This window comes from Silurus aristotelis (assembly GCF_946808225.1).
Source record: "Silurus aristotelis genome assembly, chromosome: 19".
In the NCBI taxonomy this organism is placed as follows: domain Eukaryota; kingdom Metazoa; phylum Chordata; class Actinopteri; order Siluriformes; family Siluridae; genus Silurus; species Silurus aristotelis.
Genome location: NC_139592.1, coordinates 14,711,684 through 14,736,593, shown reverse-complemented (window position 1 = coordinate 14,736,593; position 24,910 = coordinate 14,711,684). Strand labels below are relative to the sequence as shown.

At 38.6% G+C, this 24,910-nt stretch overlaps 1 protein-coding gene across 4 annotated transcripts; it reads left to right on the top strand.

Moving 5' to 3' along the window:
• Positions 1-1,397: 1,397 nt before the first annotated feature.
• On the top strand, positions 1,398-24,731 carry arhgap4b (Rho GTPase activating protein 4b). 4 transcript variants are annotated; one of them, XM_083570376.1, is made up of 25 exons: positions 1,470-1,578; positions 1,615-1,841; positions 6,131-6,639; positions 6,867-7,038; positions 7,133-7,295; positions 7,389-7,451; positions 8,320-8,493; positions 8,665-8,793; positions 10,216-10,437; positions 10,517-10,618; positions 10,850-11,035; positions 11,118-11,202; positions 11,342-11,369; positions 11,661-11,757; positions 14,526-14,586; positions 14,690-14,767; positions 16,696-16,824; positions 17,025-17,130; positions 18,731-18,961; positions 19,057-19,112; positions 19,387-19,558; positions 20,413-20,511; positions 20,609-20,797; positions 21,682-21,757; positions 22,299-24,731. In XM_083570376.1, the coding sequence occupies exons 3-25, from the start codon at positions 6,573-6,575 to the stop codon at positions 22,503-22,505; spliced, it is 2,892 nt and encodes a 963-aa protein (XP_083426502.1). In that variant the 5' UTR covers positions 1,470-1,578; positions 1,615-1,841; positions 6,131-6,572; the 3' UTR covers positions 22,506-24,731. The 4 variants fall into 4 exon arrangements, with proteins under 4 accessions (XP_083426504.1, XP_083426503.1, XP_083426505.1 ...); XM_083570378.1 differs by lacking the exon at positions 11,661-11,757 and adding an exon at positions 14,256-14,283 and having other exon boundaries at positions 1,398-1,841; XM_083570377.1 differs by having other exon boundaries at positions 1,436-1,841; positions 19,432-19,558.
• The last annotated feature ends 179 nt before the right edge of the window (positions 24,732-24,910 follow it).

Genomic DNA, 24,910 nt, shown 5'->3' with positions numbered 1-24,910 from the left:
CTGATTTTGTGACGCCCTGCTGGCTTACCCCCAGTTTCTGACAGTGGAGTCATCTTTCCAGTCACACATGGGTGGAGAGATTCATGTGGAGTAATCCTTGTTTCTACAGCTACTACATCTGTGCGACTTTATCTACCACAATTAAAGTCATGCGATTGTTGAGCATTTGATGAGGAATGTTATACTGTTACACAAATTGTGCATGTAGTTTGGATACGAGCCTTTTCTTCTGTTCAATATGAGACATTAAACATTCATGCAGTATAGGAAGTGTATTGAAAGTGTGCTTGGGGTTTCATTTTTTTTTTTTAAAGAAATTCAGTATTTGTAGTCTTTTCACCACATCCTGAGGTAGAATGAGAACGGCAGTGACAGACACCGAGTAACAGAGGAAGGAAGCAAGCACAGGATGGGGGTGTAAAGAGTGTACAGCTTTTCTTAAACTGAAAGAACCGGAGGAGTTGCACCTTGCAGATTCTCGAGAACTGTGCCAAAGTCCCTTCTTGATCCTCTGTTTATCCAGAGAAGCTTCCATGTTGTGCACAAACAGTGCTCACGTTTTCTTTTTCATATTTCATGTTCGCTTGCTTGCAAGCCACTCTCTTAACCACACAAACACACCCTTACTAATGGAAAAGTAACACACTTATCGACACAGATACATGATCTCATGTCTTCCCTTCCCCCCACTTACTGTTGGTCTGGAAGTCTCTGTGCACCTTTTTAGTACCCTAATGTATGGATTGTACGTGATAAGCGACTGGGCACCTTCATTTCCTCTCAGATATTGTTTCTACTGCTTGTGGCATACTGAACTGACATGCTACTATTGTTCAAACATATGCACAAGCATGTAGGAAGTAGCCAGCTGGCCTAGAAAAAAACCTCGTTAGAAAATAACAAGCCATAATACACCTGAGCTGAAACCGACTGCATTGCACATGATTAAAATCTTCGTGGTCCTGGTGTGTGCAGAAGCATCAAGTGAAGGCATTGTTATTGTCCATGGCTAACCATCCTTATTATTGATTTGGCCACGACTTCAAGGATCTGCTGTAAAGCCACATCATCTGCAGGGTGGTCACATCTAGTAGATTCATGTCTGTAAATTACCCCCTTGACTCTGTGCTTGTGTGTGTGTTTGTGTGAGAGATCACAAGCAATACATCTATTTGTGGACTTCTGCTGGTCTCTGAACACAATGCAAGGTCACAAGAATCAACGCAGAGAGGGAGAGAGAATGAGAAAAGGGGAGATATGAGGGATGAGAAATGGAAGAGAGCAGAGAGCTAGGAGAACACGACAGCATATTCATATCCATCCTTGTATTTATAGCATGCCTGCGGGGAGTGGGGAGAGATAGGGCGGGATTTCGCTTATGACATCCTCTCACACCGAGGGATTGGCGGTGTCTGAGTGTGCAGTCGTGTGTGCGTGTGTGAGAGTGAGAGTGTGTTTGAGAGAAAGGGGAGGGAAAGGGGGGGTCAGAACAAGCAGGCGGGGAGCTGTTTTCTTGTGTGTATTTATGTGCGAGAGTGTACGCAAGAGAGAGGAGGACTATTTTGAATGCGCACCTCAGTGAGGGGAGAGAGAGAGAGAGAGAGAGTGAGCGAGAGAGAGAGAGAGTGTGAGAGAGAGAAAGAAAGACAGACTGTGTTGCATGTGTCACAGGAAGAGAAATCAAATTGGTCCGTGAAATCTGTGGCTCAAACACAGTGTTCTCTGTGTCCAAGAGTGAGTGAGGGAGTGAGGGAGGGAGGAGAGTAGAAGAGAGGAGAGGAGAGGAGAGGAGGAAGAAAGGAAAAAAGGAGAGTGACAGACAGAAGGGTACAAAGAATGAGGTAAGGCTTTAGTGTTTATTATTGATGCATGTGAATTGTGTGTGTGTGTGTGTGTGTGTGTGTGTGTGTGTGTGTGTGTGTGTGTGTGTGTGTGTCTGTGTGTCTGTCTGTTTGTCTGTCTGTCTGCGTGTTTGTGTTTATGCGTGTGTTTATTAAAGCCTGCATCTTTGCTGCCGTTCTGATTTACACACACACACACACACGCGCGTGTTTGAGCATGCAGGCAGTGTATTTTTTTTTGTACAGCTGCAGCTTCACCGAGATTGATCAGCACTGAACACAGCATTCTTAGTAGATTCAGTAGCTATGATATATATACACCTGTTTGTTTGAAGGTTATTTGTCATTTAAACTACTCTGTGTATAGGTAGGTGTAGGTGTGTGTGTGTAGAGTTGGAGGTGGAGGGGTGATTGGGTTCAAAGGGAGAACACCACTAAACGTTAAACATCATAATGCTACTTCCTGTTTCATTGTATCTCGCCATTGATCCATTTCAAACAGCAGGTCCCACCCCCTGATTTTTAGCCTTCATCTGGGCAGTTTGACCTCCTGAGCAGTGAAGGGTTAAGATTCTTGCTCAAGAGCCCAGAAGTGGCTCACAATCTTCCACTCTGCGCATTAGAACCTTAACCACTGAGCTAACACTTTTCTCTCGCCTCATCTCTCGCCCTCTCATTAGAGTCTGCCTCTCTCTCTCTCTCTTTCATGTTTGCTATCTTTCACCCTTCATTTCCTCTCACACTCGCATGCTTCATCCTTCTTCATCTTCAAGATAAAAATCTCGTTTGCTCACTTCCTCTCTCTGTCACTGTCTGTCTGTCAGCTTCTGGTCCGGTCTGATGGATTGTGCCATGTTGTAGAGATGAAGGCAGGCTTACAGCTGCCTCTTGATTCTCAAAGGTAGTGCATGTGAGAGAATTTGAAGCTGACAGACTTTGTGAGTGACAGACAAGCAGAGACAACTTCTTTACCTAAGGGGTCAAAGATTAGTTGTTCATATCATTGCTTCCTATTCTGGCTACAAAAACTTGATTATGATGATTATTGACTATGATTGAAAATATTTTATTTAGAACTGCCAGAAAGTGAGGGCGACTAATGAAATGTTCTTTGATTGGGTTGATGTTGCTTTAGTTACTGGATACGCTGACATGATATGAAAGTGTGGCCTTTCACATCAATGTGTACAGTGTTTGGTTGTATGGTGGTATGAGGAGGTGTGATGTGGTAAGTGTGAACACATGTCTCATTAATGCTGTGAGAAGATAAACAGACGGTACGGAACTCCTTCAACACGGCTAATAATCCGCTTGGCTTAATCCTTTTGCTTATTACGCATTGCAGCTCTGTAATTTGTACCTATGTTTAGCAGGAAACTGGAGGCTTTTTGGTGTGGTGCATTTTGCTTGAGCTGAGTGTCTGTATTTTCAGAGATTTACTGACATGCTGGAAAGTGCTGCAACGTTGAGGCAGTCAGTTTATTTAATGCAATTTGTGCCTTTTTATTCATCTAAGTAATGGAGCAGTGCTACACCCACACTTGCACATTTGTTATAAAAACGTTTTTGTGATGTCATGTAACGTCTGAGTTGCTTTTCTGCTAACCGTGGTTGTAAAGAGTACTTATTTGACGTAATCAGCTTTCTAATCAGTCATCTCGTTCAGCCTTTCTCCTCTGCCCGCTCTTTTCAACGACACAATTTCCGCCTGCGTTACTGCTGCACGCTGAATGTTTTTCGTTCGCACTATTTTCTATAAGCTGGAGAGACTGCTGTGTGTGACTTCAAGCCTTCACCTTTTATCTGCACAGTTTTGTTCAATGCACAGCTGCAACAAGATTGACTGATTGGTTAACTGCGTGAATTTGAAGACGTACTTGTGGACCAATGAGTGTGCTTGTGAGTGGGTATGTGGGAGGATTGAAACGGTGGATTTGTGTGTATAAGTGTGTGTAATGAGCTGGTTCTTTGCTCATGGAGAGATAAGGTCCAGCTCTTGGTGTCATCTCTGGGCCCAGTGGGAGTGTAAAACAGGATTGATCCCATGGATCTCTAATTCCCTGTAGCTTCTTAACTCAATACAGCAGCCAGATCACGTTTATTCAAGTGTTTCCTTTCAGTCAATACTTTCCTCGCACACATTTACTCCATCACTTCATTAATATATTTCCATTTCAATCAAATATCAAAGGACTGCACTGAGATCGAAAATAGTCATGTAATTAGATATACAGTATAGTCTTTTCTTATTATACTTACACTTATGTGGTGTTAGTGGCTACTTTCTGTTTGTTTTTTTAATAGCAGTTGTGGGTGTGTGTGTGTGTGTGTGTGTGTGTGTGTGTGTGCACGTGCATGTGCTTTTATGTTAGCCGTTGCGGGAAAAACTACAAACCATAAGAGGACACGGTTCACCCTTGAGTGCACTTATACAGTGCACTAGAGTCTACACTATGTCATGATAAACTCCTAGGTTTGTCAAAATCTAATAATTGCATTGCTGTAATAGATGGGGGATGTGACCTCTAAACTTAAGCCTTGTGCATGCTCTGAACTGTCAGAGAGTCAAACCTACGAAAGGATAAGTGTGGGCAGCCCAGGCTGCTGATTGAGACATGCAGGGTCACTAAGAGAGAGTTACTTAGTCATGCTGAAAAACTCTGATCCCCCCCATCTCTCTCTCTCTCTCTCTCTCTCTCTCTCTCTCTCTCTCTCTCTCTCTCTCTCTCTCTCTCTCTCTCTCTTCACTCACTCACACAAAATGCACATAGGCTCTCTTTGTGTAAAAGCTCCTACAGCTCAGATGAAAGTCCTCTCTGTGCCACTTCCGTCATGGCAACATCAACACGGCAAGTTTCTTCAACAGTCTACTGCGTGTGTGCGCTTGTGGGTTAGGAATCCCCAATGGGATTTGTTTTACTCCAAAACCTGCAGCTTTAATTTAAAAACTGAAAGAGCCAACGTGTTTCCTCCTTTATTTTTATATATATATATATATATATATATATATATATATATATATATATATATATATATATATATATATATATATATATATATATATATATATATATATATAAAAAGATAATCTGACCTTTACCCTGACATTTTGCTGGTTCTTATCTAAAAAAAAACAACAACTTTCATTTGAAAACCTTAACAACTGAAATGAGAGAGCGAGAGCGAGCCCCAGAGAGAAATATGACTCAAGTTCCTCCACCCTGTAACAGGACCAACACGCCCACCACACTGACGCATCCCACGCAAGATCCCCAGGACGACTTCGGTTCCCCACAATGACTCAGACACATTTAAAAGTGATTTTTAGAAATGCGAGGAAATCTTTGCAGTGCTGTTGTTTATTGAGCTCAGGATAATAAGAAATGAATATAGTCAGAATTGAACAGTATCAAATTCACACCAGTTTGCATTGAATGTACTGCGCACACCGCAGAGAACTAATACAGTATTGACACTATTTTGTTTGGTCTTTATACTATTGTATTTAAATTGCAACAGGTGTAAGAGCCAAAGTGCCACATTAATAAATGGCAGCTTCAATATCGGGAATGTTCTCCTAATGTCTATAATGAAAGCTGATATTGTCATAGTCAATCTTTTATTTTTAAAGTATAGATAACAAAATATCACTGTACAACAAACTTAGTTATTCTATTAGTATTTATGAACTAACTATATAATAAAGGTTTTTTTTTTTTATTATTATTTTAATTTGAGATTTTTTTTGGCTATAGACTATGCAATTTTTCAATTGTTCTTTAATTAGATGATGTGAGGTTTAAAAGACAGATAAGAAATTTGTAAGAGGTTTATGCTATCTGCAACCTTATAAAGCCTCATGTATTCAGCTTAGCATTAAGTATGAGTTGCCAGTTACGACCTAGAAGTTACTTAGATTTACCAGGATATAAAGCATTTCATTCTTCTTTTGACTCATACTGTTAAAAAAAAATGTTAAACGCATAATTCGATCTAAAGGAGGATAAAACGGAACAGAATTGTTTGGAATTGAATATTCACAGTGTAGGTGTGAGAGAAGACTTTCTGAACACGATGCATCAGACACTGACGCAGTAAAACGGGAGGTAAACATTCTTGTAACCACATCTCAAAAGAAACCCATGGTTTTCAGTACTATGTTACCAGGATGTCTTAGTGAGAGAGTCTGAGGTAAACCGGATGTGGCTTGGTGTGCTGAAGTTAACGTCTTTTTGTTTACTGCCATATTGCTATTTTATTTTTCTTTTCTTGTTTTTTTTTTCTTCCAGGCGAAGACAATCAGTTTTATCCACTCGCTCAGGAAGCAGATAAATAAAACTAACGAGCCACTGGCCTGCGTGGTTCTACAGCTGAAACCATAAAAGCCCACGAAAGAGAGATCAGCTGCAGTGCTGAGGAAACGGATAACTGTCACTACGCTGACTGAAACAGAGAGAGAGAGAGAGAGAAACACACACACACACACACACACACACACACACCCCATCGTTTCTCTTTTCCGTTTCTTTTTTTTTTTTTTTTTTACTAGCACAGAAGATTTTTTTCAGTGTGTGCGAATAAGCAGAGCAATCAACATCAGGCTGTGACTTTTCCTCACTATAGTTAGGTAGCAGGTTAAAGAGTTGTACGTGGACCATTAATACACATTCAGACACGTATTCCTGAGACACCTGATACGACACAGGATTTTCCTGCTGCTCCTGCGAGACCATGACATCACATGGCAAACTGAGGAAGGAAAGGGGGTGTCTGGCGGAGTATGAGACACAGATCAAAGGTAAAGAAGGGGTCATTGTACTCGTTCTGTTTTTTTCTTTCTTTCTCATTGTTTACTCTTTCGTGTTCTTGTTTTTCTTTCCCTTTTTGTTCCGAAAGAATCACGTTCATAAGCAACATTGCTTCTGCTTATGATGTCCCATGACTTCCCCAGGCTGTTTGCAGAAAGATAGCAATGCCTGAGATTCTCTTCATCATTTTTTATTATTATTTTTTTATTTTTTTTAGAGGTACGTAGTCAGCTTTCAGAGCAGCTGAAGGTGTTGGATGCACAGTTGGAGCAGAAGACGCAACAGCTCCAAGAGCTTAGTGATTATTTGCGCCGCCGGGGAGAGATCGAGGCCGAATATGCACGCTCTCTGGAAAAACTCAGCGAAAGGTTCACCCTCAAGACCAAAAAGTACATCGTTTTGATGACTTACATACAAAATTTATCACAATATCAACAACTTGTCTATGAGCTCCAAGACAAATGTTTTTCCTTTGTCCTGTAGGAAGGAGCATACTGATCAATCTGTGTCCCAGTGTTGGTCAGTGCTGCTAACGCAAACCAAGCAGGAGAGCCGGGACCACAGCTCGCTCAGCGAGATCTGCAGCACCACTTTCACCCAGCGCTTGTCTCACTGCATTGAGGACACGCATCGTGCAGCCAAAAAGGTAAGCACAAACAGTTATTATACAGTTATATATCATATTGTCTCTTTTTGACTAATGAATGAGCTGGGTTTGATTTCTCTGATTGTTTTGTAGAGTAAAGAAGTTGGTCAGCAGATGCAGGAGGAACTCGTTAAAGTCATAACAGAGCTGCAGACGGTGAGTGTGATTTTGCTGTTTGAATGCAGCAACAGGCATCACTGTGGTTACACAGGATCAAACAAGCCAAAGCACATTTTCACAATTCAACCAGTTCTCACTAGTTTTGATTGTCACTCCATGTAGATTGTTTATGCATTTTTATTATGTTTAATATGCTGTACATGCAGTTTTGAAAAATATGAGCACATCACTTAATTCTTGTAGAATTTGCTTCGGTGGGTCAATTTGTTTTTATTTAATGGTTTAACTAATCCGTGGTCAACATTTTTGGTGAATTCTATCGGTGTATAGACAAGCAAAAATAAGTTCTTTATATAGGAAATAACATGATAAGGCACCTTATTTGTTGCCAGGCTCTGGAAGTGGTTTCATATTTACCCAATCCACCTCAGGACTGGAAAACCCCCAAGACTAAAAATGCCCTAAAAATCTTGCAGTATTTGACATGAAGTCATGGATGCAATTATTGTGCAAGATCAAATGTTTTTTTTCGGCTTGCTGGGGCAGAGCATAGATTCTCTATCCCAGTGGTCTTCAGTGGTCAAGCTTAGGTCACATGTCCCGATTAAATCTACCCCAAATTCTGCCAGCTGGTTGCTCTCTGAAAGTCTTCTCCCTTCACAGAACAGCTTGCCTGTCACGAGTGTCTTGGCTCAAGGCTTTTGGCTTGTATGATTTTTGTGTGTGTGTGTGTGTGTGTGTGTGTGTGTGTGTGTGTGTGTGTGTGTGTGTGTGTGTGTGTGTGTGTTGTGTTGTGTTGTGTTCTTTATTTTGTCGAGTTGCCAACATTATCTTAGCTACCTAATAAAAGCAGTCATTATCCAATAAGCTAAGTCATGTGTGTCATTACTGATGTCTATTGCAGGCTCTAAAAACTTATCACCAGTATCACTCCGAATGTCTTTCTGCCGAGGGCAAACTAAAAGATGCTGCACGACTGGAGGAGAAACAGACTGGGAAAGGGTCCGAACTCGGCATTGGCCAATCAGGAGGGCAAAGGCGCAGTTCAGTAAAAAAGATGGAAAGGCTAATGGAAAAGGTAGAGCTGAGTGTGTTTTCCGTGCACTTTTCTTTGTTTAAAGATGGCACAGGAAGATATCAGCTTATATCTGTTATATCACTGCTTCCTCTGTGTCTTTAAATGTGTGTGTGTGTGTCTGTGTGTGTCTCTCTCTCTCTCTTTTTCTCTCTTTCTATCTGTGTTTTGCAGAGGCAAGGGAAAGTACAAGAGACCCAGCTGAAGTGCACTAAAGCTCGCAATGACTACCTGCTCAACCTCGCAGCAGCCAATGCTGCCATGAATAAGTACTATCTTGAGGACATCTGCACTATGATTGATGTGAGTGCCTTGATGATTCCTGTCTGCTTTCTGTTTTACTGGGAATATGTTTTACTTCCCTATTCTGTTGTAAGTTTAGACCAATAATAGCTTAGTTCCCCTTGTATAATTCTCTGTTCATGGTTTCATCGTGTATGTTTATGGTAATTTGCACACAACTTAGATGTGTAATGTTTTCGAGACACATGGGGCATTTATTTATGACAAATTATACTGCAATGCCTAAGACACAGGCAAAATGTAAATAGTCTATTTGTAGACATTATTAGTATTTCATGGTTGAAGCGGTTTTGTTCTGTTGCAAGATAAATTGGCTAAATTAAACCTTGTGTTTTTGTGGGGGAAAAGAAAAATCATGAAATGAGTAAAATATCCGGTAATTAGCCTAATAATGTCACTTAATAATCTCTTTCTAAGAAATGTGAGAATAGTGCAACAAATTTAGGCTATTGTATTGCACCGGGTATTTTGTGTTGTATTTCATGTGCCTAGTAGCAGACAGAAGCGTCAATTATCAAACTATGAGCAACTGCCAGGTTCCACCAGTTAAGAACTACAAAATGAAGAACATGCAATATTTTCTTTATTGCACAAGACTGCACAAACCAGCAAACTGTATGAATGGTGCATTTTGTATAGATCACTCATGTACCACTTGCTGCAGGTGGCAAAGCTTAAACCCCCATGTGTAAAAATATGCCACAGTCACACAGTTTTTCTAGATGGCTAAAATCATTAACATATTAGGAGGTACAACAGCAATGATAAAACTTGAAGTGAAAGGCACGGTGGGTGTATTCAGAGATAAGTATGGGAATTACTACTGAAACATAATTTGGACTTCAGATGTAGTGTCAGATTTATATACTATTCGAGTATTTTTTTATTCATGTTTGCAGAAAACCTGCAGAAAAGTGTCCTGCACTTGTCACTGACTCTAAAGTGCCCATTTGGGGCAGTAAAGACACTAATGGAAGGCTATTTAAGGGATATCGTTGCCATTTGAGGGCAGCAACTCATAATAGATACATATTACAGAGTGTACGTGATTAGATAAATGCATAATCTCTCAATAGATTACAGAATATTTTTTGCATTGAAGGAGTAGAAGAGAACAGATGGCATCTTAATTGATGTCACTGCTTATCTTGAGCGATGCTGACATTTTGTATGTATAAAATTAAGAGCCACACTTTAGAATGAAACAAAATGAACAAAATCTTCGACCATGATTATTTTATTTTTTTTCATATCAAAACAACAACAAATGAAAAGCATTCTGGGGGGCATTTTCCTATTTATATATAATAAAAATTCTACATGGATGAATTTTTTTCGCCTTAATTTGACACCTTTAAATACAGCCCATAGCCTATATACTACTTTTGAAACTCATTTTATGGTTGCCATGCTTGTTTGCAGTGCACAGACCTAGGCTACCATGTGTCTGTGTCACGGGTGATGCGTGGCTATCTGTCGAACCGGAACCGGGCGCAGCAGAACCTAAAGAATGGGTTGCAGCATCTTGAAAGCGCTGTGAATGCTATGGATCAGAGTCAGGACCGAGATGCCCTACTGCAAGCCCATAACTCAGCCTTCTGCCTGCCATTCCGCTTTCAGCACCTGGCACACGAGGGAGACCAGGTAACACACACACACACACACACACACACACACACACCATGTGCTTGTCTGACAAAGATGCTTTGTGTGTCTGTGCCAGGTTTGTGAGGTGAGTGCTGACTGTCAGGTGAGGTACGAGATGGAAACCAGAAACCAGCAATTGCAGTCCAGACTGGCTTCTGTTACCCTGGAAACAGAGGAGGTACTTGCATAAATGACATCACATTAAATCACATCTCAGCCCTATTGATCATAAACTCTGTTAATCATACTATTTATTAAAAAGCCATTGTTATGCCTTGTCTCTAATTAATTATTGCCTAATTCTGCCTCGGTAAAGTATATACAGCGTACTTATAAGTTAGTAATGTAAAATGTGAATTAAATGCTATTTATCCCACACTTCTCTCTCATGACACTTTATTTCTCATAGATCAGTAAAACTCTCAAGGCGACCTATGCTTCACTCTTGGAGAGTATCTGTGATGATGACTGTAACCCTGCCCCTGATGTCTCAGCCAGCCTATCACAGGAGAGCACAGGCGATGTCACTTACAACAAACTTAGTCTAACCAAGCGCAGATCCAATCAGCAGGAAACAGAGACCTACTATTTTAACGTAAGCACCATATATATATATATATATGGTAATAAAAATGATGTAAATTGTGATTTTAAGTGTTCTATTTTGTTCTTTTCAGAAAGTGAAAGAGTATCTCAATGGTAGCTCTCTGATTTGCAAACTCCAGGCCAAACATGATCTATTGAAGGAGGCCATTCAAAAAGGTAAAAAAATAAATAAAGCAGCAATATTTCAATCTAAAGAAAAAAGGCATGAGGACTATATTAGAGTACATTGTAAAGCTGTGCAGCATTTGCCTGTTTTAAAAATGATTTCTCTTCACACATTTTTTCTTTTCTCTAGCTGAGGCGGTTGACAGTGATCCCTCCAGGTACAGATTATTTCCTATCTATCTGTATATCTGTCCTTGGTTTTGGCACTGTTCATTCACACATGGGTGTGTTGCTGATACTAAGTCACTAGAGTTTCCTCTCAAGTTCTGTAGATAAGACTTGATCTAAAGGATTTAGAAACCCATTCTGACATTAAGTTTCATAAGGCAGCACACCTGTGTGTGTGTTTGTGTGTGTGTGTATGCATGAAAAATGGAGTGCATGTTTGCTGCATGCATGTAATGATGCCATAGTCTCACAGTGGAGTGCGGTGTATGTATATTTCCCAGAATGCCATCTGGTAGGTCATTGCGTATGCGGAAAGCAAGGCCTTTCTCCCAGTACAACCACAAACTCTTCTCTGGAGACATGCTGTCCTTCATCCAGGTACAGCCCTGTGCTCCACAACAGCCTTTAGCTGGATTTATGAAGCGTTACTGCAAAGCTCCTTTCTGCAACGTTACTCCTCCCTTTAGCTTCTGTGATGAGATTTCCTGTCATTGACTCCCATCATGTCGCCATAGTTTCACAGTGCTTGTGTGTTGCTTGTCTGAGTGTTGCCTGACTGAAACAAATTTTAGTTTTTTGCTTTACCTGGAATCCTCTGCTTTGCTAGTCTGATACATTGCATTAAAAAGTGGAGAGGGTACAATCTGTTAATTAATTTGTCTTAGTTAATAGTTTGAGTATGTCCAACCATTTATTAATTTTTTTACTGTTTTGCAGTTTCTGCATTAAAATTTTTCCCCATTTCCCCTGTAGGATTATTTGCTGAAACAGTTTTTGCTCAGCTGCTGGTTTTTGTGCTTGCATGCTTAAATTATTGCGTTAAAGGTCTCTGAATGAATGTCATTTTGCGTATGTTCCATGTGACTACTGTTTGGCTTTTTAGAGCAGCTATGGTCATCTCTGTATCCTCCTTTCTAATGAAAATATGTGCGTATGAGGGAAGGATTTGTGTTTATGGAGCAGTTTTTGGCATTGAGATGTTTTAGCGCATGTGTAAGCCATAACCAAGGACAAAGCAGTTAATGTTTTTTGCAATTATGTACCTTATTGTCATTGTTATTTTTTTTTTTGTTGTTGTTGACTGTCTTATGCATTGTTACAGTGCAAAAAGTCCTCCATGAGCATCAGTGCGTCTTTGAGCTTGTCTAAGGTCAAAGATTTGAGAATGTTTTCGCACTTCATACCAGATTCTGCATACATTAATTACTTACTTGATTAGTACTTTACATTGATGGCAATTAAATGGATTTTAAGTAGTTATTTTGGAGAGAAAAAAAACTATTCATGTAGGAATTACATATGTCTGAACCTTACATGTATTCTCTACTAATAACCAAGTCGTTGGTGTTAAATTCTTGTACCATTTTTCGTTACACTCATAGTTATCATGTGCCTGGGCCTATTGATCAAAACCACCATATTCGCCATATAAGGTCAATAGGGACTTTTTCCAACAACCGTCTCACTCTGTATTCTATATGACCGTAAGCTATTATGGTTACAGTTGTTTATAAGGCACTGCATTAATTTAGAATAAAGATTAAATAGATATCTACTAATCAAAATGTAGTATTTGGACAGAGCATGGTATTATTAGGTCTATAGCACTTTTCATTCTAAATCTTTGTGTGTTACATGAAAAGGACAAAGCTTACTATTTATTATTAAGTACACTATATAGCCAAAAATATTTAGACACATGAGCATCATAATTGCGCTCATTCCAAGACCATGGTTTTAACAGGAAGTTGGTCCCTTATTTGCTATAACAGTCTCCTACTTCTCCAAAAATGTCTCCTGGAATGACTTAAAATTCGTAGTCGTATGACTATGAAGATAAACAAGTATGATTAATCTGAATTAAAACAAGTAATTAAAATAACTTTGCTTATCTTGGGTCAATTTGAGGAAAAGCATCTTGCACTCGCTACATCATTGGCTAGGTTTCACTTTTTTTTTCCATTTATAGGGCTTCAAATTAATGAAACATGTATATGGAGCAGCCTTCTTAGCTCGTTTTTTTTCCTGGCCATGATTTTTTTTAATTTAATTAATTTTTTTTTAATATATATATATATGTATTTGTTGTCCTGGCTGGTCACGTCACAGTACACATGCATCTTTGATAGCTTCTAGGTGACTGAGAGAGGTGTACAAGCCTGGTGGGACTGCCGTCTGGCCTTTGCTTATTCAGCTAGTTTTCACAGTGCCGTCTTTCCTTTCTGCCCTCGCAACATCTTTCTGACTTAATTAATCAGAATGTCAAACTGCATAATGACTGCCCTGTGCTTTAACTCTGACCCATCTTTTTCTGTGAAGGGGATGTTAATCTATCAGACATAACCTCTTGTTGTATTATGCAGTCAGGACTACAGAACTGTTTCTATCTTAAATGAGTTATCAGTGTGTGTGGCCTCTTGACTCTAGAATGCACACATTTCAGGCTGAGTGGTTACAAATTAGATTAAAATAGAAAAAAAACAAAAACATGACTTTGCTCCAAGCGATGCTGACAGTGTATTACTGCGAGTGTTTAAGCTGTGGTGTCCTGTTCCTTGTGTAAATGCATTAAAATTGCTGTTGCTGCCTGCTGAATATAAATGCGGCAGGCAACTGTAGTCTTCTGCTAATTGCTTTTCATCTGACTCTTGATTCTCCTTTTTTTATCTGTCCCCACCATTTTCCCTCACTGTTTTTTCTTCCTGTTTTCTTTCCACTTTCCATTTTCCTTTGGTTGCCGTGATATATATTATTTTCTGTCTATGGATCTCACACCTTTTTTTTTTTTTTTTTTTTTTTTTTTTTGCACCCATGCCACATTTTTTCTGTTCTTCTTTCGAATCTTTTTCTTTGCTTCCCTTTTTCTGCTCGTGCAGGAGAAGAAGGCGGATGTCTAGGACTCAGGTACTGCTTTGCCTGTCCTATGTAGTGCTCACTACCTACACACTGACTGTGTACACTGACACACTATTCACTTTCCCAGTTCACAGCTTAATAAATGCATGCCATTCTTATTTCTTATCTTATGCTTTTTATCTGTGCATTATTATACTGTTATCACAGCATTATGTTCTCTTTCTCACTGGCCCAATTTGTAGCCACTCATTGCAATTCTAATGATCTCTTTGTATCTGCATGCCTAACAGAGCTCAGGGCAGCAGATTCCCTTAGTGGTGGAAAGCTGTATTCGCTTCATCAACCTCCATGGTGAGTCTAGGCACCAGCCCGTCATGGCTCATGCTGCTAGAAGAGTTATACATTGTTATTCAGATGAATAATAGGTTTGCAAATGAAGTGTGTTTGTTTGAAGGTCTGCATCACGAGGGCATATTCAGGGTGCCGGGTTCACAGAGCGAAGTCAACAATATCAGAGATGCGTTTGAAAGAGGTAATAACATCTATGTATTATTCACCGCATAATCATTTCCAAAAGCCTCACTTTGGCTGAACATGGTGTGCTATGTTCATCATAACAACTGCACTAATGCCTAGTGCAGCTAGATGTTCTAATGGTGATCACGGTGAGCTATGTCTGTAAGTGAAGTCTACTTATTGTTAAACAGAATGTTCCTGGCATCCGCTTTTGGATTCCAATGCTAGTCATAGCTGAATATATTTGATGCATGTTTAAAATCAGAGAAGGCTTATTTGGCCCATAGACACAATTTATCAGAGAAAAATGGACAAACTGTAAACAATCCCCCGGGGTAATCAATGCTTTCGGTGACTGCACAAAGTTTTATATAAGCCAGGAAAGTGACTCAAGTTGAAGTAGGCTTTATTGCCATTTCAACCATATACAGTTCAGTACACAGTGAAACGAAACAATGTCTCCCCAGGACCAAGGTGCTATAGCAAACAACATAAATTAACATAAAAGGAACAGCACATAAGCGAGACAATATACACACAAACACAGAGATGAGTATTTATAATGCAGTTCACAAGAGTGAACTGCATGAAACTCTAAACGACCAACACAAAGTGCACATGTGCGACATTTAGTGCAAAAAGGGGAGGGGGAGAAAGGACGAGACAACATAAGACAGGGAAAAACAGTAACACAGTAGCACCATACGGTACAGTACAGAAGGTTGTGCACAATGCACTCAGCGCAGTGTAAAATATGCACCTCTCACCTTTTATCAAGATGAGGCTTGTCCATGGGTTTATCCCTGATTTTACATATTAGATGTGGGGGTTTTTTGTGATTCAGAGGCTATAAAAAATTATGAAGTTCTCTATGTGTGGTGTGACAACCTGGCCTAGCATGTTCCTTAGAACACCATTTATAAATACCTGGAACATGGAGAGAGGAATTGACCAGGCCATATGGCATCAGAAGGTACAATGGTTAATGGATATTGGTACTTCATGGTGATTCTGTTGACAATAATAGTAATTTTGATTCATAAACCCTTCACCTGCCAAACGTCTATTAGTGAATGGTAACCCAGTGTGGTAACCAAGTGGTGAGCAGTGTTGTGGTCTTCGAATGTCTGTAGATGGTTAGCAATGATGTGGTCTGTAAATGTCTGTACATGCTTAGCAGTGATGTGGTTTATGACATACAACAGAAAATTTATTTTGGTAAAAGCATAGGTCATTGTTTCATTCTAAGCTCTTCAGTTTGACTTGCGTTTCTAAAAGCTTGTCCCTCATTTTCTATATGTTCCTGGAATTTACTGTTGGTAATTTGTTGTTGCTTTGGATTATGGGTAAGGGCAGGTCATTTTTTTTCCCAGCAAAGACTTTAAAAGGACTAATCTGCAATCATTATTATTATATTATTATTATTATTATTATTATTATTATTATTATTATTAGTGAAAGTAGTAGTAGTAATAGAGGTAGTAGTGTTTGTGAAGAGCTCGCTGGATTAAAATGAGAGGCAGGTGACTGGTTTAACAAAAAGCATCTTTTATTCTGCTACCATCACACTTTTATTTTTACTTCTCAGGGTTTAAAGCATACGTATACAAGCACTCAGTTCGGTGTCTTACTCTCTTTTTCTTGAAACTTTCTTCTTATTTGTTTCCTCTTTACTCATTGCACAGAGACCCTTCATTAGTTAGCACACAAAGAACATTTATTAGTTAAATCACGTGTGTGATCCTTACTATTCACTTCCCACAGCTCCGCCCCCTCATTCACAAACTGGAACTCAGCCACATACCTGCTGCCACATTGTCATTATTAAGAATTAGAAGAGAATGTCAAAAATCTACAACATATTAAAGTAATTCATCAATAATGAATATCAGAGAAATACATGGTTTTTGTATGTGTATGTGATTTATGATCTGTCTTTCCCAGGGGAAGACCCTTTGACGGACAGTGAGTCTGACATTGACTCAGTCGCAGGAGTTCTGAAACTGTATTTCAGAGACCTGGAGAAACCTCTCTTCCCCGAGGAGAGCTTCAGTCGGCTGATGGAGTGTGTCCGTAAGATAACACTCGTGCACTTTTGTGTCTGTAGTCTAATGAATCGATGTTACGATGTTTTATTGTTCTACTGAGCAAACTTTATGCTTTAAATGATGACCTAGAACATGATATCGACTGGAGCTACTCCAGTGTCTAATGTACCCTGCGCGATCATTTTCATCTGTTCCTTTAATCCACCCTCTGTGTGTCGTCAACAGAAATTGAGAACATGGCTGAGAGTGCCGCTCAGATAAAGCAAGTGGTGTCATCCTTCCCCAGACCCCTCATCATAGTGATGCGCTATCTGTTTGCCTTCCTCCATCAGTGAGTAGTGCTGCAAGCACAAATAGGAAACGATGTTATCAATTATTTTCCAATATGAAAGTTCAACCATAATTAAAACTCTATATGAAATGTACTTAAATAAGGTCCATGAAATGAATGTGGATATGTTTATGTAGGTAAAGTGGATGAAAACAGGGTGTGACATTTGATATCTTGAGGTACAGCAATATTTCCACTTTGGCCTATGTCTTACCACAGACTCTGTTCTTTTAAAATATATTATAATAGTTTTTTTATTTTATTATTATTGTGGTAGAGCATGCTGTCTAATACATAAGTCCAAAATCTCCCATAGGTATTCAATTGAGGTATTCAATTTAGGCATTAATGTAAAAAAAGAAAAGAGCCACATATGTCACTTACATTTGTCACATGTCTGTATAGGAAATAAGTATTTAGACTTATTTAGTTAGTTTTTGTTATTTAATATACCTTTAGTAAATATAGATAGTACACATGGTATATTTTGTCTTAAATATAAATATAGACAAAAGCAATAAGTATGCATGAGTATTACAATACTATAATACAAATGACCAACATTGATACTTGTTTGCATAGCTGTTTTTGGCATTTGCAGCTTCGAGAGTTATATCAAAGAGAAGAAATTCGCCCTGATTAACAAACTGCAACCGTACGCACATCATTATGAAAATATCACTGCACACACTCGAAATGAAAGAGCTGATTTGATTGCATACCATAGTAGTTTGATCACACACCTCTTGATAATATATGAAGTCCAACACAACCTCCTACTTAAAAAGGCTCAAAAGTATGGCGAAAAGTTGTTTATTTTTTTGTCTTTTTTGTTTAATTTCCCAATCGGTACACACTATTTTGTTCTAAGCCTTATGCAGGGGGTAATGCACAATTTTCAATTGTAATGATGGCCGGTGTTTAAATAGCTGTAATGAGAATATATACAGTCTCTTACAAAAGACCCCTCACATTTTAGCAACCATTTTCTTTTTATCTTCTCAATACTAAAGAAATTAAACTTAGACATATTTTAAAGTGAATGTGAACATGCAGCTTGTAGAGCAGTACAGATTTACTGTACTCTTAAAATTACTCAACATACAGCCATTTTTGTCTAAATAGCTGGCAACAAAAGTGAGTACACCCTGTGTGATAACAGCTGTACGTCATTTAACCATGCATAGCCACATGTCCTATTCATCATGTTTATGTTTTTGTCTGCTTGACAGAACCATACAAATTTGTGTATCTTGTATTAGAGCAGATAAAATTTGGTGCTTTGAGTACAGTTCTCTCATACTGACCACTGGTTTCTCTCCACAAAGCTGGCCTAGGCTATAAAAAGATCGGTAACACCCTGAAACTGTAGTCTGATGAGCATGTGTGGTGACACCCTGATGAGGAGTACCAAGAAAATTGTGTCTTGCTTACAGTCAAGCATGGTGGTGGTAGCGCCATGGTCTGGAGCTGCATGAGTGCTGCTGTTACTGGGAAGCAGCGGCTCATTGAGGAAAACATGGACTCTAACATGTACTGTGACATTCTGAAGCATGCTCTGTGTGTGTGTGTGTGTGTGTGTGTGTGTATGTATGTATAGTGTTTCTCAGTACAGTGATGAGAACATGATGCAGCCCTACAACCTGGCTGTGTGCTTTGGGCCAAGTCTCCTGAGAGGTGGGGCAGAGTCCGGCGATGCAGTAACTCTGCAGCCCCAGATTAATGCCCTGGTTAAGAGCATGATCCTCCAGCATGAGAGCATCTTTCCCAGCCCTGCTGAGCTTCCAGGCCCTGTCTATGAGAAATGCATGACCCTGGAGCAAGAATACTGGTGAGACTCTTTATCACTGGTAGCATTAACATCTGCTAGACATGGAAGACTAATTGAATTGATTTGCATCCAATAATATATCTTTTTGTTTGCAGTGAACCTATTACAGAAGAGGTTGAAGGAGAGCCTGAACATGCTCCAAGTGAGGATGGTGAGGAATAAAAATTATACTTGGTCATATATTCAATTAATGAAAGGAAATTGTGGACATTTTCATTATTTATAAAATAAATGAGTACTTGTACTCTTGTGAACTGCATTATAAATACTCATCTCTGTGTTTGTGTGTATATTGTCTCGCTTATGTGCTGTTCGTTTTATGTGCCATCATGCGTGTTGTGTCCACGGGCCATGCTGTGTTGTTTTCCTTGTGTTCTGTGCAAATATGTGTGTGTCTGTGTACACACGTGTGTGTGGCTGTTCAGAGTGGGATGCTGTGGCTATGTTTGATTATGTTGCACGGTCTGCAGCCGAGCTGTCATTCAAGCAGGGGGACCACGTTACACTCCACAGCAAGGCCTCTGCTGACTGGTGGAAAGGAGAAATGGGAGGAGTCAAAGGCCTGATTCCTCATAAGTACATCAGTGTGCCTGAGGGGTAAGAATTTGTTTCTAATTATTTCAAGATTATCCATTTTGTACAGATTATCTTTATTTTGTTTTGGTAGGGGTATGTTATACACATTTTTAGATAGTCTTTCAAGAAAACAATGAGATGAGAAAACAATGGGCACTTGTCCAGAGGAGTAACAACAAATAGGAGATAGATGTTTAGTCGACTTATTTTGCTTTGAAAAAAATATGGTCTCACTGCACAAAATATTTTTCCAGTGAACATCCCACACAAATAGTTTCTTAAATCATGTCCTATTTTTACTGTCTTTTCAGCCAACTTGGTTTATTGTGCTGTCAGTGCACCTTTTTCAGTCTCTGCTTCTGCTTTCATTGCCACTGGATTGCCTTAGATATTTAGTCCCGAATTCTTGTCCAAGTCCTTATGTAATTTGCAAACATCTTGGAAAGTCCACCTGAGCAGTTTTCTTTTTCAGTAATACAAGGGTTAGGGTTATATATCATATATGTGTCAGTATAAGAATATCCTTTTTTAATACCTTTAACTAAAATGGAGTTGCCATTTTTTAAAATGGAGGGCTGATGTGATGCAGCCACCATCTTGAGCAAAACATGCCATCCTTTCATATTTTTAGAGGTGGTATATATCTACTATTGTTTTTTGCCTACCAGGGTTCCTCCTACATGTAAGCCAAACATGCTCACAACTGTAGTTTTAGAATGTTATGCTTCAGTTATGCTTCAGTTTTCTTTCATTTTACAATCTGGCAATCTGAAACAACATACATTTATCCTTTTTTTTTTTTTACTTATACTCATTTATTCACCAAATTTCACATTTTAAGCTATACTCATTTATTGTATGCTTCTCTAACCCAGGGCGGAACGAAAACAGGAGCGAGGGAAAAAGGAGGAGAGCCGAGGTGGCAGCACAGGAAATTTAGCTGATGAGCAGCAGCAGGCTGAACATAGCACCCGGTGTGTCATTTAGCAGAGGGTCTATTACTGATATACTAACTGATCCTTTAAAGGTTTCAGATATAACCGCTGATGTCCTTATGTACCTCACTTGTAGCATGCGGGTAAACAGTGATAGCGCGTCTTTGCCTGGAAGGCAGCGGACCGCAAGCGGAGGTGGTGCTGTGTTAGGAGATGGAGGGTGCAGTGGAAACATAAGCCCAATACGCAAACTTCCTATTCAAGTACCAGAGGGCCGAATGTTCTTCCCGCCGCAATCACCTGGCGTGGCTCGGCAACTCACAGGGTAGGAGAAAAGAAAATAACAATAATACTTTTGGAACTTTTATACCGTAATATTTTCTTACCCACATTACACCACATAATCTCATCGAGATTAAATTCCCTCAAAGGTTGTAGACTTGTGAAGGCTTTTGTTTAAAAACATGCAGCTTCTGGACTAGTGATCAGACACTTTGTGCTTTCAGCTTCAACACCACCAAGTTGGCATTGAAGAATATGCTGTGTTGTGCATAGAATGAATTTCATTGCACTGTAACGCATACATGACAAATAAAGGCTTTTTCATCTTAAATAAAGTGCATACTTTAGGGCAGATGTAAAGGGGATGATATCTTAAACTAATTAAACTAATGACAAAACTGCCATCTTTTGTTTCTGTCCTTGGATCAGCTATGATCAGTCAGATCCATATTTGATATTTACCCTAGAGCTGAGAATTCTTTACATCAAATGAATCAATTTGGGATTGATGCGAAGCACACATGCATCTACTGAGGCTAATTACGAAGAAATCATGGTTGCCAGATTAGATTAATTATCATCCAGTCTTGATCATAAACTTTATCTGAATACAATCCAGTATAAACTATGAGCAAATTGTATTTAAAACTATTAATTATATCTCCTTTGCATATGCATGTATATGAAATACGCATAAACCGTGGTCAAATTTTATCTATAAAATCTCTCATTTGCATGTGTGTGCATGTCTGTGAAATTTCACTCGTCTATGCAGTTATAATATTAGCCTGTTAAATAACTCTAAATGAATTCAGCACATTATACCATGAAATAAACAGATTAATTGATGACAAATTAAACATTTTGATATGGAATCAAAAAAGACAATTGAAAGACCCAGTAAATCTCTCTATTTCTTTTTTGCAGTCTACACGAACGGAGACATACCTTGGACAGCGTCAGGCCCATTGGAGTAACAGCAGAGAGACAGATAGTTGATAAGGTTCAATCTTTCTACATTTTCACGCTTACTGTATTAACGTCCTGTGTTTAATCAATTTATCCTTATCTTTGATTGACCTGCACCAACACATGGGTGAATAAAGTGTTGCATTGCATACATGACTTATATACAGTGGTGGACAGTAACGAAGTAAATGTAATTTGTTACTGTACTTAAGTAGCTTTTTCACAAATCTACATTACTGCCATATTTCCATTTGGCGAGACTTTACTTTAACATTACTAGATTTTACAGTCAAATATCTTACTTTTTGTTCAACTAAATTTTGGGAAATCAGTCGTTCCTTTTCATAAATTTTTTTATTTATTATTTAAAAACTTAACTGGTCAAGCACACAGCAATCCGTGTAGAGCACGCGCTCTGTTTTTAACTTATTTTGATTGGTGCTTTCTGGTATCTATTTAGCATGAAAATACAGTTCATCTTAATCAACATCAGATCAACAGCAGTCAGAAAATTTTGAGAGGAATAAATGATGGAAGAAACTCCTAACTCTTTCTCCTTTCTTTTACACACGTAGGAGATCACACGGCAGATGAACTCTGTGTTTAAAGAGCTCCTTTCCCGGCAACCTCCACAAGACAGTAATGTTTCACCAGCTGTGTCCACCCCCTCTTCCTCCTCCTCCTCTGTGTCCAGTGCACCTTCTCGGCAGTCCATAAAGAGGGGGACAGGATTCGGCCTGAGCAAGCGAAGCTTCTTCAAAGCCTCCGACCAGCAGGACTGATGGAGAAGGGATAAAAGCAAGAGATCAGAAAATGCATGAATGGAAGGCAAGGGCAAGAGTTAACCTACAGCAGAGATTAATATATTTTTTCTAAAGTATAATATGATGTTTGTGAGACCTCAATTCTAAAAAAGAAATGTTGTTTTTTGAAAAGTAACTTTGGTTCATGTAGTGCCAGTGTCTCATCCTGTCATTTATAATGGTATTTGAAACTATTCACTGGTTATGTTACTGGTTTTGTTTGTGCTTAACATAAACTTAATGGTACTTTAATGTAGAACCAGTTGCTTTCATGTGTTATTGCCCCGTTACAAAGATCACAAATTATAGTGATGTGAGGTGGAGTAACTTAATTCTTTCCTTGCATTTACACATGGTTTTTAACACGCCCTTGCGACGGCCAGTCATGTATTTCAACCAGAATGCACCTGCTTGCTATGTAGCTATATATAAAATTATTGTTGTTGTTTTTTTTTTTGTTTTTTTTTTTTATTCTTGCATTTTCTGGTCAATTTCTGGTATATACAATTTACTTAATCTCTCAAAGATGCCATCTCATAGCCCACAGGTGCTATTCATTTCATTAAGAAGAAATAATGTGAAATTTAATGAGGACATTTTTAAAGCAGTTTTGGACGGCAGCATTTTATTGTAGTGTAACGTTCACTATCACTGGGGCTTATTGATTTCTCCCTGCAGAATTTATGCTTTATTGTATTAGAGAAGAATGTGGAACATGGCTAGAAACAAAAATTTTAATTCTGGCTGTAAATGAAAGACAGCTTTTTTTTTGTTGTAAAAATTAATATTTTTATAGTAATTGTTTTCTATGATTATTTTCCACGTTGTTTGTTTAAATAATTAATTATTTTATTTTTATTTAGTTAAATGTTTATATTTGTTGACCTGACTGTAATTACCCCTTTTTTTTTCTTTGAACCTTTTCTAAAAAAAGATCCTGTAAACATGCATTACAATTAGACAAACCCTTTATCCAAAAAACATCATCATCAAAACAGATATCATCAGCTGCAATTATATTTATTACAAAATGGCCACTTTTATGAATGCAGGACCATCCGCTGTAAATGGTGGAATATGCAATGGAATCTAAGACTAAAATCTGCAAAAGATTAAAACAATTGTTAAAAAAAACAAGCATAAAGTGGAAATGTTTTTTGGTTACACCATACTGTAGTGTGATTTTCCCCATCCCATAGTGTTTATGGATTCATATGTGTAATGTGAAATCTTTAAATCAAATATAATTGTACAAGAAGTGCAATAAGTGACATGCGAACACACATGCACATGCAAAAAACATGTCATGTAGGAATGGTGAGGAAAAACACAAGTGCAACTATAGTATGTTGCTACATGCCACCACATTATATCTTTTTCTAAAGACAAGTGTCTATGAGGGACAAGATTGATTGGTCGCTCAGGAGCAGCTAGATGGCAGGGATAGTGGTAAGTAAGGAAGGTGTGAGCCGGAGAGGAAATGAGTGATGTGACTGACCAAACTGTGAACGAGCTGATGCAACCACAGGTAGTACAGCAGCACTTTCACTTCCTACTAAACCTTAGTGAACACATCTCATGGGTTCCCCCTGCTCTACTCCACCTACAAGGGGTAAAGATATACTGACTAAAAGGCAGCTTAGCCTGTAAGACTGAATACAGCCCATAAATAGCCAGTCTGATGTCTTCTGATTCGTGTCTGTCAATTTTTCTATTTCAAACATGCAATATGGAGATAAATTGGTGTCTGTGCCAGTTTCAAGCACGACACAAACATAAATTGAGAAAATAAAAATATCCTGTCGGACTGACAATGTAGAGGAATGCATTCCTTATAGGAAGCTTGTTTAATTACGTATTAATCCTGAACATCCGAAGGTAAAAAAATCTTTAAATGCTAAAATAGTCAGCAAATATGAATGACTTAATACTAACAGAGATTATGCATATATGAATTGAGATCAAAACCCCCCATACAACTTGCTTTTGTCTTGGATGTATATTTGGCAAAATGCAGCCTTACAAGCTGACTAGCCTTTTAGCCACCTTCTGTTGCACCTTTCCTCTTTGTTTGCCACTCATACATATAATCCTTCCTGGAAAATGTTTCATAATGTGTTACATAATGACAAATATGTTACATAATGACTGGTGGTTGTTGTATGACTTGCAATAGTATCACAATAAATGATGTAAATTATTAAATACGTCTGATCTGTGAATAACAACTTTGTAACTTATATCTTTATAGCTATTTAGGGCAGATGTATATAATATTAGATATTGCACAGTAGATACGCTGCTGCTTGCAAAGTAAAATCCATTGCAGAATTATTTTTTGTCCTTTAAAATATATGTATTAATTAACAGAACTGTGTGTGTGT